Below are 12,023 nucleotides of genomic sequence, written 5' to 3'. Positions count from 1 at the left end.
AGTAAAAGTTGTAAAAACCAGAGACTTTGTCGTGGTGATAAATTCAAAAATTGTTTTAAAAAAAGCAAATACCACGTCAAATAATAACGTAATAGTTCTTCAAAGAACTGTTTGAAACCAGAACACTAACCCAACAATTCTAAAAGAACTGTTTTAAAGCTGAAAGACAATAGGCCTTTCGGAAGATTACTCATCAGGAGTCAACGCCTGCTAGATGAGTACTTTAAAATCATACCATATTTATAATGGTGAGAAAAAGTTAACGTCATCTCTGTTATGTATGTTATCATAATAAATTTATTATTAAAGGATCCACTTATATACCAAAAGCGAGCCCAACCACTGTTAAGGGCTCCTTTGATCTATAAATAAATTTATACTACTAATATACAACAATCTCTAAATTGGAAAATGACCAGTGGCGTAGCTAGCTGTCCCGGTACTCCCGCCGGCAGGACAATAAATTTCCTTCCAAAAATAATAAATATTCTATTTGGAGATGAGATATACATAATTTCAAAATTAATTTGTAATATTATGTTTTATTCGTTCATTTTCACGTTTTTATTCGGTGGTTCGTAATTGTAATACCACAAAATCTCAATATTTGTCTTGTAACTTAGCAACTGCCTTTCCTCGCACATTGTAATATACGTACTCGCGCAATTTCTTCACGTATTCCGCCTATCTTCAGAGGGCGGAACATACAATACAATTCTATATAAGAAGTTCTGGATTCTGGTTGGCTAAGGTACTTTGCGCATGCTCATGTCTGCTGTTTTTATAGTCGAACTCTTGCTACTTTAAATTGGCGGAGGTTATAATTATTTCATCTTTTAATACGAGTACAGCGGTTAGTGATTATCAAATTACGAAATCATTTTTTAATATTGTGTTTGCTCTCAAATTGTTATTTTGTATTTGTGCATGACACAATGGCTTCAAGTGCGAGTGCGATTTGCTCAACTGATGTTGATTTAGTAAATAGCTTATTAGCCAAACCGTTCTCTGCTCGATCGTAGGTCGAACAGAATGTTATCGTTCATGAACGGCCTACTCCTGATTTAACAATCCAAAATAAGGGACGAGCATTTCAGAGAGATTGGTATGAGACGAAGGACTGGCTGTGTGGCAGTACAACCTTGCATAAAGCTTTTGTTGGCCATGTCTAATGTTTTCCCCGCAAACGTCATCATGGACTAAGAATGTCTATAACGACATGCGGAGTATTATGTCTGATGCTAAGAAGCATGAAAAATCTAAATTGCATTTGACTGCTTTTAAAAAATGGAAAACGTATGGAGCTAGTGAACGGATTGATTGTCTTATGTCCCTCGCTAGAAGAAATAAGATTCAGCGTCACAATGAGGAGGTAAGACAAAATCGAGAAAATTTAAAAGCTGTTACTGAGGCAGTGCTCTATTTTTCAAAGCAAGAGTTGCCATTTAGAGGTCATGATGAGTCCGAAGGAAGCTTTGACAAAGGTAATAATAGAGAGTTTCTCCAATGTTTGCTAAGTTTGATTCTGTAATTGAGCGTCGACTGCAGAGTAGACTAGCAGAATCTGATATAGTTGGTGACAGAAGATTTATTGGAGTCTCGCCAGAAATTTAAAATGATCTTATTAGCTGTCTTGATCCATTATTGAGGATGAAATCCGAAAGGAAATAAATGATTGCGCATATATGAGTATTCACGTTGATGAAGCATCAGATGTTTCCACCAAAGAGCAGCTAAATGCTGACAAAGCAAGTGAAATTATTGAGAGGCAATTAGAATTTGTGGATGTAAGTATGAACAGAAATGCCACAGCAATATCACAATTTGTCAAAGATAAGCTTGGTAAGTATTCTAGTATAAAAGAAAAACTGGTTTTGCAAACATATGATGGTGCTTCTGTCATGTCTGTCCTTATCAATAATGTTCAAGCACTGGTTCGACAAGAGTATCCTTTTGCCCAATTTGTTCATTGTGCTGCTCATAGGTTGAGCCTGGTCCTATGACAGTCAGCCTTATCAATTTCTCCTGTTAAAATCTACCTCATTAATATAGGTACATTTAGCCCAAAAAGAAAAGCTTTTCTCACATCAAACAACCTTGAGTTTCCAGCCCCTGGTGAAACAAGATAGTATTATCACTCTTGATTAATCAATGTATCGCACAACACTTATGAAGAACGTTTAGATATTTTTGAGGGGGTACTTGAACAACCAGCTTGGTTGGATGATAAGTCATTAAGTAAAATAAGTGGCTTACTGCATTATCTTGATAGCTTTCTCTTTTGTTTTCTAGTATGTGTTTTTTACATGTTTTTAGAACAGTCTACAATTTTGTATTCCATTCTTCAAAATAGGGAAACCCATTTTAATTATGGCATAAGCAAGATTGACAATTTCAAGCAGTTTATTGTATAACTTCGCACAGATCAAGCTTTCACAGAGTTTTACCAAACTGCACTAGAAAAAGTAGGCTCACCAGCAACCAGGGCAGATAGTAGATACAATTACAAACAGCTCTGTTTTGAGATTATTGACTCTATTAAAGGCATGTTAAGTGAACGATTTTAAGATATTAATCATTTCAAGTTTTTACATCTTGTAAATCCTAAACTATTTACTACATGGAAGGGCATAGTTCCACAGAAGAAGATCAATCTTCTCAAAGATAAGTATAGTCCTCTTTTTCACATTCCAACTTTGGAGAGTCCACTTTCCTTCATTTACGATGACAAGGACTTTCACAAAGAGTGCATTAATGAGGTGCTTAAATACATCTATCAATTTAATCTTCAGTCGAGTTTATGTCAAGTGGTAAATTTGTTAAAATTAAATAGTGTTGTGGCAGTTGCAAGTGCTTCAGTAGAGAGGTCATTTTCTTGCTTGAAAAGGGTAAAAAGCTATTTGACGAATAGAATTTGTCAAGGTCGGCTTTGCGCTTTGTGTAGAATATCTATTAACAAAGATATTATTGAAAAAAAAGAGGAATCAGAGGTGTTGCATAATGGGGTGGTTGAAAAATTTGTAGAAAAATCCAGGAGGCTGGCCTTTCTTTATAAATGACGGGTATAGTATAAGTTTAGATATTTGTTCTAATAATGCATGGTACTTCATTGAGAAAATTAAATTTTACTTTAAGGAATAAAGCCATCTAACTCTACTTGCCCCCAATCTAAACAACTGTAAACTAACTAGTGGGATGCTAAGGACAATCTGTCCCTATGCATATTAGGAAGTATCGTTCACTGTTATTTTTTTGCTAATCCAAATTTCTTCTGTTTATTGAGGGGCAGTGATGAGTTTGATTCATTATACTTTAGGGGACAATTGCCTCGTGCGAAACGTTTCTCTGAGCCACCTTTAGTACCTTTTAACTGGTTGAAGTTTGAAAATTTCACATTAAGAATGCAGCTAATAAAAACGTGTTTTCATAACTTATTGTACAACAAATAATTAGCCCTCCAGGCTCTGGATTTTAAAATTCTTCAATGTACCTCTCTGTGTTTAAACGAAGCAAAGTTTTAAACCAGTTCCTTTATAAACAACTTCAATATCGATGAATATATCGAAGATATGAATACGTTTGTTCCATGGGCGGATCTAGGATTTTTCAAACATCAGTCATAAAACGTCCGAGGCGCTTCACACCTGGGGGGTCCGAGGCATTCTCCCAAGGGAAATTTTGAATTTCAGAGACTTGGAAATGCCATTTTCAGCGTTTTAGAGCAATACAAAATGCATTTTGTGGGCAACGTTTTTGCGTAAAAACAACACATTTTGCTTACGTTTTTTTCAAAAAAAAAATGAAGTGAACAATACTTGAATGTTTTGCAAAATATTTAGGCTCTTTATCACCCCAAATATGTGGCTCATTAGCATGTCTAGGAACATAAAATTTATTTTACAATAATGCTATTCCAAAAAAGATATTTTCTTTAAAAATTTCTTCCAAGTTGTCAGGCATAGACCCCCTTAGAGACCCTCATTCAAACATCTATGTAATGAGTTAAGTTAGAAATTTGGTACTACAAGGGACGGTTCATAGATGTAGAAAACCTCAGACTTCAAACCATGCAAGTTTATTGTAACCCTTTATCCATCTACACATACAGTGCCAGCAAATTCACCTTTTGAGAAAAAACTCAAAATTATTTTGTGCCAAAGATCAAGCAAAAATTATCAGAGTGAAAATTTACAATTAAGGACAGCTTAATGCCATTAATGTATATCAGACATTTCACTAGACTATTATCTTCTGTAAGTTCATGCAAGGTGTGCTATATAGCAATCACCAGTAGCATTGTATTTGCCAATACAAACAGAATGTAACCAACTTGGCTTTTATTATATAATTACGTGAATGTTCAATTGGTTCATATGTCATGCTTACTGGTTATGATAAATATCTTTTCATATGATCAAAGCTCGTTTAAATGTAAATCTGAAGTAATTTAGTTTAGAAATTATAATGATCATCAGAAAATTTACCTAGTGATCATGAAAAATACTTTGCTGTTTTACCAAATTTCAAGGTTTATCTGCATACATAGGAAGACATTTTTACTTTGTAGAAAATGCTTTTCATACATCGATAGCCCTTTTAATATATGGCAAACAATCTGGTATGAGCCGTAGATCAACACATTACGTCTTAGTCTTTTTGAAATTTCATATGAAACTCGATTACAGAAAATCCGTAAATATCCAGAGATTTAATATTTACTTTTTTAAAGAAACAAGTAAAAATCCTACAATTGGGGCGAAAAAAGCCATTGCCCATTGCATGAAAAGAAAGAAAATAGAAATGATAACAAATAAGCTAACTTCTCTCTCGTGAATCGTGGAGATGAACTATGATATACTTTTTTGTATAGACCAAAGAGTTTAATCGATCAAACAAGTTTGACGCTGGTAAGAAAACGACGCACATCTGCATTCATACATGTGTAGCCGACATATAGGTCTTTCGTCGATAGTTATAAATGCATCCTCGTAGGAGCAGATAACTGACAACCACAGTTGACTCGCTGTTATGAATTTAAGGTTTTTACCTTGATTTTCATCAAAAAATTGCTTGCCGAATCTCAAATACACACATACATTTTCCTCACTCTTTTCTCACGAGGGAGTGGGAAGTTATGAAATTTTCGGAAAAGCGGTCAATTTCGGTAACTCTCAGCGGCAAAGGACGAAATCCGCCATTTTTTTGGCATCATCAGATATCTAAGGCCGCGCTTGAGATAGCCGCTCCAGTTATTATAGAACTCAATGGCTTCACTTATTTGCTAACTATAGAAACTATATCCAGACTATTATCAGATCAGTGGTGATAGCGCTGGGCCACGCGTAGGAAAGTGCTTTTTAAATTTCATTTACGCTTTTAGAATGAAAATATAATACGTATTTAAATAATAAAATTAATTTCAAATTTACATTGTAAAGTAAAGTTTCATGTGAAATTTGTTTTTGAAATGAAAATACAACTGAAAATAATATTGACACACGGAAAATAGTGATGATAGCAATGGGCCACCATTTACTTTATTAGGATCATTTGGACGACAGAGCGAACAACTTGCTAACGACTACATACGTTTTGCAAGCAACGTCAGACGCATACGCCAACAACTCTGATTCAACCACTGCTGCAAGGATTTTGGTCTCGTTCCGGCAGGACTTAGAATTAAGTCAACGTTGAACACACAAGAGGCTATTCAGATTGTCAAATCCACCAGCAGATGACTGATACGAGCACGAATTAACGACTGTCACAGACGAATCAACTATTACATCAAACAACAAGAACAAAGACTGAACAAACTGAAGGAACTCATACCAACGACAGTAAGTGATACTTTACTTTCTACGATACAAACTATTGCAGAGAAACGAGCAAACAAGACAGAGACACAACACCAAATCAAACAACAACAAAAACTTGAACGTTCAAAACAAACTAAAACACGTAGAAGACATAAACATGACGATAACTGGGTGAGGCATATTTCTTCCCACTCATTAAACGAAACTGAAACACGACTATTATCTTACGGACTAAAACATTCCATAACACCTAGACGAATCCCGACTGAGACGATAGTATCAAGTGTCGAGGCTGTCTTAGCGTATCAAAGAGACCTGTCAGAGACAACCAAAGACGAAATCAGAAGCAGGATAGCCTCCACTTTACAATCGTCCTCCATACGTGAGAGCAACTTGACAAAAGACGAACAACAAGCACTAAAACGACTAAAACACGACAACAACATCGTGATTTTACCAGCAGACAAAGGACGCGTAACTGTGGTCATGGACAGGAATGATTACTTTAACAAAATGGACACCCTTGTTAACGACAGACAAACGTACGAACAACTCAAACGAGACCCAACACCATCACTAGTACGCAAACTTAACAGCAAGATGTTCTCTATGAGAAAATCTAACATTATATCTGAACGTATTTACTATCGACTCAGATGTTCAGTACCACGACCACCCAGACTATACGGACTACCAAAACTTCACAAACAACAAATACCCATGCGAGCAATTGTATCATTTTGTGGTTCACCTACTTACGAACTTTCAAAGTACTTGACTGACATACTGCAACCACTTACAAACAAATCAAAACACAAGCTACAATCCACTGAAACTTTCATTAAAAAACTGTGCACTATACAAATACCTGACAACTATATACTAGTGTCTTTTGATGTGAAATAACTATTCACCAGTATTCCACTTAATCTGGCACTTGTACAAAAACCCTCATTACAAACACCACGGACGTACTACCATTACCGACAGAAGACATTATGGAGCTACTGGAGCTCTGCCTCACCTCGACTTACTTCCAATAAAAAGGAACACACTACAAACAATTACATGGGACAGCAATGGGCTCGCCCGTTTCTGTTGTAGTTGCTGAAATTGTAATGCAATCTATAGAGGAACGGGCGCTCACGACTTACAAACATGCACTACCTTTTTGGTTTCGCTACGTAGATGACACAATCACGGCACTACATGCAGACGACATTGATGACTTTTATACTCACATCAACAAACAGAACAGCCACATACAATTTACCAAAGATGTCGAAGAAAACGGAACTCTTCCTTTTCTCGACTGTTTGATAAAACATGACAATCAAAAACTACGAACAACAGTTTATCGCAAGCCAACACATACTGACCGACTACTAGACCAATCATCTTACAACCCTACATCACACAAAGCCACCACAATCAGAACATTAACAAGACGTGCACAAATCATATGTGATTCACCGGACGCTCTACACAACGAAAACAACTATCTCAAACGTGTTTTTGACAAAAAAAACTATAACTCTGACTTTATCAAACGCAACACTTACAAACCCAATGAACCCAATGAAACGAACAACTCAGTGACAACAGCAACGATACCTTACATCAAAGGTACGTCTGAGACTATCTCGCGTATCTTACGACCATACAACATACGTTAAATGAAGATTTGACATTCATACAACATACGTGTCGCCCATAAACAAATCACAACGTTACGACAAGTACTAACGAACATAAAGGGCAAAGAACAACCCAACGAACGACAAGGTGCAGTTTACAAAATAAACTGCTCCGACTGCCACGCCTCCTATATCGGGGAAACTGGCAGGAACTTAAACATAAGACTTACTGAACACAAACGAGCTACTAAGAAACAAGACAAAACTAATCACATTGCCGAACATCACCGAATCACAAAGCACAACATTGACTGGGACTCGGGAAAATGCATTACTTACAGTACTGACTATAGACAACGGCTTACATTAGAAAGTTGGTATACCAACTTGGAACAAACCCCCTTGAACAGATCACAGCAATTACCGGCACCTTACAAACGACTTATTCACAATACAAACAAACGATCAACTAAAACATTACACTTCACACTAATTCACAATGACAATACACAATTGACACCCACACATTACAACTAAAAACATCACACCTAAATAACACATCACAACTAAAAATAAAATATTTCACTTCACACTAATCCACAATGACAATACACATTTCCTGCACACACAATACAATGACGTAAGAACCAGATAACAAACACGGCTAACCTGACGTTTAGGGGCCGTTTATATGGTCTCGGGTACTAGAGTTACCCTACTGCCCGAGACACCCTGGGAGGGCTTAGTTATTATAATTTTATACTAGATTAGCAGCGAGCGTTTACATGAGAAATTCTTTCGCACAGGGTAACCCTAGGAGTAGGGTTACACTGTTTAGGAAAGAGGGTAACCCTACTTGACGAGACAAGTTTCTGTCTTATAAACACTTTGGCCCTGGCACCAGGGACAAGTTTTGGATAACGCATGCGCAAAGTAATGTAAACATTGCAGCAATATGGCGGCGAATACGAGCAACTGGAATAACGGAGCAAGTGCAAGCAAAGCTTCTTCAAGTAAGAAGTCAAAAAAATGGTCTTGGTCTCCCCAAATGATTGATGCATTAATAAGTGCATTGCAAGAATATAAAAATATGTCCGAATTTAACTCAATTGACTTCAATGCCGACAGAGTACGTCTGTTCGAGGAAGTGAGGAAAATTCTTTCCAAATCATATCAAGAAGATTTTGGTCCCCAACAAGCGTGTGAACCCGAAAAACCTGTCAAAGAAATGACAAAAGACGAATACGATCAGTATAAGACAGGCCATGATTTGGATTTAAAACAAATTAAAGTTGGTTACCTTCGTATAAAAGAGAAAATAAAAAGTATTAGACAAGACTACTCGAAAGCAATTACTAGCGGCCGTAGAAGTGGTAGTGGGAAAATCGTTTTGGAATATTTTGACAAACTTGCTATAATCTGGAGTGGCTCTCCTTCTACAGATTCTCTATCTTTTGGAGTGGATACACAAAGTATCAATTATTCTGGGAAAGAACAGTCAGGTAATAAATAATAAACAATTTTAAATATTCTGCTACAAGATTCTGTTCAGTTGTCGTCACAAAATACAGAAATTTGATCTTCTGTGGTAGGTATAACTTTCAATAAAAACCAGTCATTCTTTTGTGCAAGAGTCTAATTTAATGTAGTGCTCCTTTCTTATGTGGTTACTTATTTTTTGTAAATAGATTGCTCTCGCCCTGAAACAGCTTTGAGTACATTAGATGCAGATGTAGAAAACAGTGAATCAGAGTTGGATAGTTTATATGGAGAAAATATTGGCTCTACATTTTCTTGTGCTTTTGCACAAAAAAGAAAAATTGATCTATCATCTTCAAATGTGCCACGGCTAATAGACAATAAGCGTAAAAATCTAGAGAAGAGATTATCAGCAGCACAACGAGACCAGAAGCTGATGGACGCCGCAAAGGAAGACACAGAAATGAGAAGAGAAATGCTTGAATGTTTTAAGGAATCATCTAAAACAACAGCTCGTGCAATTGAAAACATGTCTTCTACTTTGAAAGAAATGACACAAGGAATGACCCAAGCAATGTTGTCTATTGCAAATAGCTTCTCCCAACCTAGAAGAAATTATTCCTCATGTTTTCCATATGATTTTAATCAACCATTGTCATTTTCCATCCCAAACACATCTTTCTCTTATTCAAGTGAAACTCATGAAACATTGCATTAGTTGCAGTAACTTATATGTTAGCTGGGGAAGATTATTATTTTGTTTAATAGCTATATGAGGACTAGTTTATAAATTTATTGTATTGTTTATGCACAGAAACAAAACTTCAGTTACTACTTATGATTGTTATGTAATGTGATTTTGGCTGACTTGTACAGGTATCAAATCAGAGAAATTAAAAACAGATACTTTTGGTAGCTTTATTCACTATTAAAACTCAAGTAAAAAATTAGAGCTCATTGTGTTCCTTTAGAAAAGCAACTATTGTCTTTCTGGTAGATGTTCCTTCAGCAGTATTACAAGAGAAAATCAAGTCTTGCTGAATATCTGGTTGTACTTCCCTATCATATTTAATTTGCTTCAAAACACCATCATCATCGTCGTGAATTCCGTGTAATTGACAAAAGTTATGTAAAACAAAACATGCATATATCATATAAGGAACATTTTCATTCTTCAGGTTTAGTACAGTGTTAAGTTTTTGCCATCTAGCTTTCAATCGTCCAAAGGCACACTCAATCTGATTCCTTGAGGATCTCAACAGATTGTTAAAAATGACTTCTTCATTACTCTTGCAACATTCAAACTCAGTCATGCAATATGGCAGTAATGGATAAGCTGGGTCCGCAAGAAGCAGAGATGATACCTTGTCGTGGCCTGGAACTAAATTCCGATAAACACTAGGCAACTTGTTTTCTCTCAGCATTTTGTTTATTTTAGAGTTACTAAAAACTCTAGTGCACACTCCCTGGCCATCGGCAGTCAACGTCAAGGAATAACCCTCTATAGTCACAAACTGCTTGGATGTTCAAGGTATATTTCATCTTGTAAGAAAAATAATCGTGAGAGTTCTCTAATGGTTGTTGGATAGCAATGTGGGTGCCGTCTATGCATCCAAAGGCTTGAGGGAAACCATGCTTTGATTCAAACCTTATGATTAATTCTCTCATTTCTTCAGAAGATTGCGGTAACTTGATGTACTTGGGATCAAGATATTTGCTGATTGCTCGACAGACTTCGTTGACAGTTTTGGAGACAGTTGGTGTAGCAACTCCAAAGGAGTTTGCAGTCATTCGAATAGAGCCAGCATCTTTAAGAAAATATAAAGTTAATGCTACTTTTTTTTCGACTGAAACTGATGTCCAATTAGGAGTTGCAAAATTTGGTTTAATAAAAGGTTCGAGTTCTTGAACCAATTTCATGAAATCGTCTTTGCTCATGCGAAGATTCAAGTTCCACTCCTGGAGATCAAGTTCACCGAGCCAGAGATTACTCCACCATCGCTCTGTCCTACCGGGCTTCTGCCAGCATGAACGAAATCTTCCTCGTCGACTTGTAATTTTTCGTTTTGCTTTCAAAACATGAGGATTTTCCTTAGCTGTGCCCAAGCACAGGAGAATATCTTGCTGCATTTGCTGGTGCACAGTAAGCAATGTAATACATGCGTCTAACATGGAAAGAACCGACACTATATTCAAAATTATGGGGCATATAGAAAATACAATTTCTGCGTTATCCATCTTGGATTTTGTTGAGTGTAGAGTGAACTGGGAACGAGTTAAAAAGAGAGCGTGCAATCTCTCATGTAAACGCTAGACAACTTTGTCTCGGGCAGTAGGGTAACCATAGTACCCGAGACCATATAAACGGCCCCTTACTCCTCATTTGACTCTGAAGATGACTACCGCTAAGGTTGTCGAAACGTCAGTCAACAAAAACAAAAACAGTCCTTCTCAGGACTTTATTAACCTGGACGATCATCATTTACAAACATGTAAAGATACTCCCGGGTTCAAACCATTTACTTTACCATAAAGGTATAAGTTATATTTCAAACTGAATTATAATTAAGGTAAAAAGCTCACAAAAATTACCACCTTTTTTAAATAGAGTTGTTGTTTGGCGTTTGCGTCTGTGTTGTGTCTATTTTGTCACAATTTGAAAGGTATCGGGTTATTCGAAAGAATTTCAAGCCATAACTCGATTTGTACAATATTGAGCCACCCTCAAAATTCGAATGAGAAATGAGAAATTGAACATAAATGAACTTAACATAACATCCCTTTATATTAACGAGATTTCTGTTATTTTGAAGTAGAATTTCTAAAACTCCGCAAATGTTACATGAGAAAAAATGTATATTTGGAAGGGTGAGTCAACATTTTCCATTTAAGTGACAATTGATGCGAACATTTGAGTGTTTACAAATGAGAATTATTAATTTACCGGCAAAGCGTAGCCAGTTGATAACTATTAATATTATTACAATTGTTATCATTATTATTGTTATTATTGTTATAGGCAAACAAATGAGCTCAACTTTATAAACATATTTGTCATACACCATCAGGCCTGCCATGAGTACATTGT

General features: G+C 36.2%; 2 protein-coding genes across 2 annotated transcripts in view; both read right to left on the bottom strand.

Annotated features, from left to right (window-relative positions):
• The window catches only part of LOC124457361 (insulin-like growth factor 1 receptor), a 98,157-nt gene that overhangs the window by 85,363 nt on the left and 771 nt on the right, over positions 1-12,023 (bottom strand). The gene's annotated exons all lie outside the window — the stretch shown is intronic.
• LOC124457362 (putative nuclease HARBI1) lies at positions 9,851-11,335 on the bottom strand. The gene has a single exon (XM_047007630.1). It carries the CDS (start codon positions 11,171-11,173, stop codon positions 10,388-10,390), a length of 786 nt encoding a protein of 261 aa, XP_046863586.1. The 5' UTR covers positions 11,174-11,335; the 3' UTR covers positions 9,851-10,387.

This window comes from Xenia sp. Carnegie-2017, unplaced genomic scaffold (genome assembly GCF_021976095.1).
Source record: "Xenia sp. Carnegie-2017 unplaced genomic scaffold, XeniaSp_v1 HiC_scaffold_6, whole genome shotgun sequence".
Taxonomy (NCBI): Eukaryota; Metazoa; Cnidaria; class Anthozoa; order Malacalcyonacea; family Xeniidae; genus Xenia; species Xenia sp. Carnegie-2017.
The sequence above is the reverse complement of the archived record's forward strand: the minus strand, read 5'-3'. Positions and strand labels throughout refer to the sequence as shown.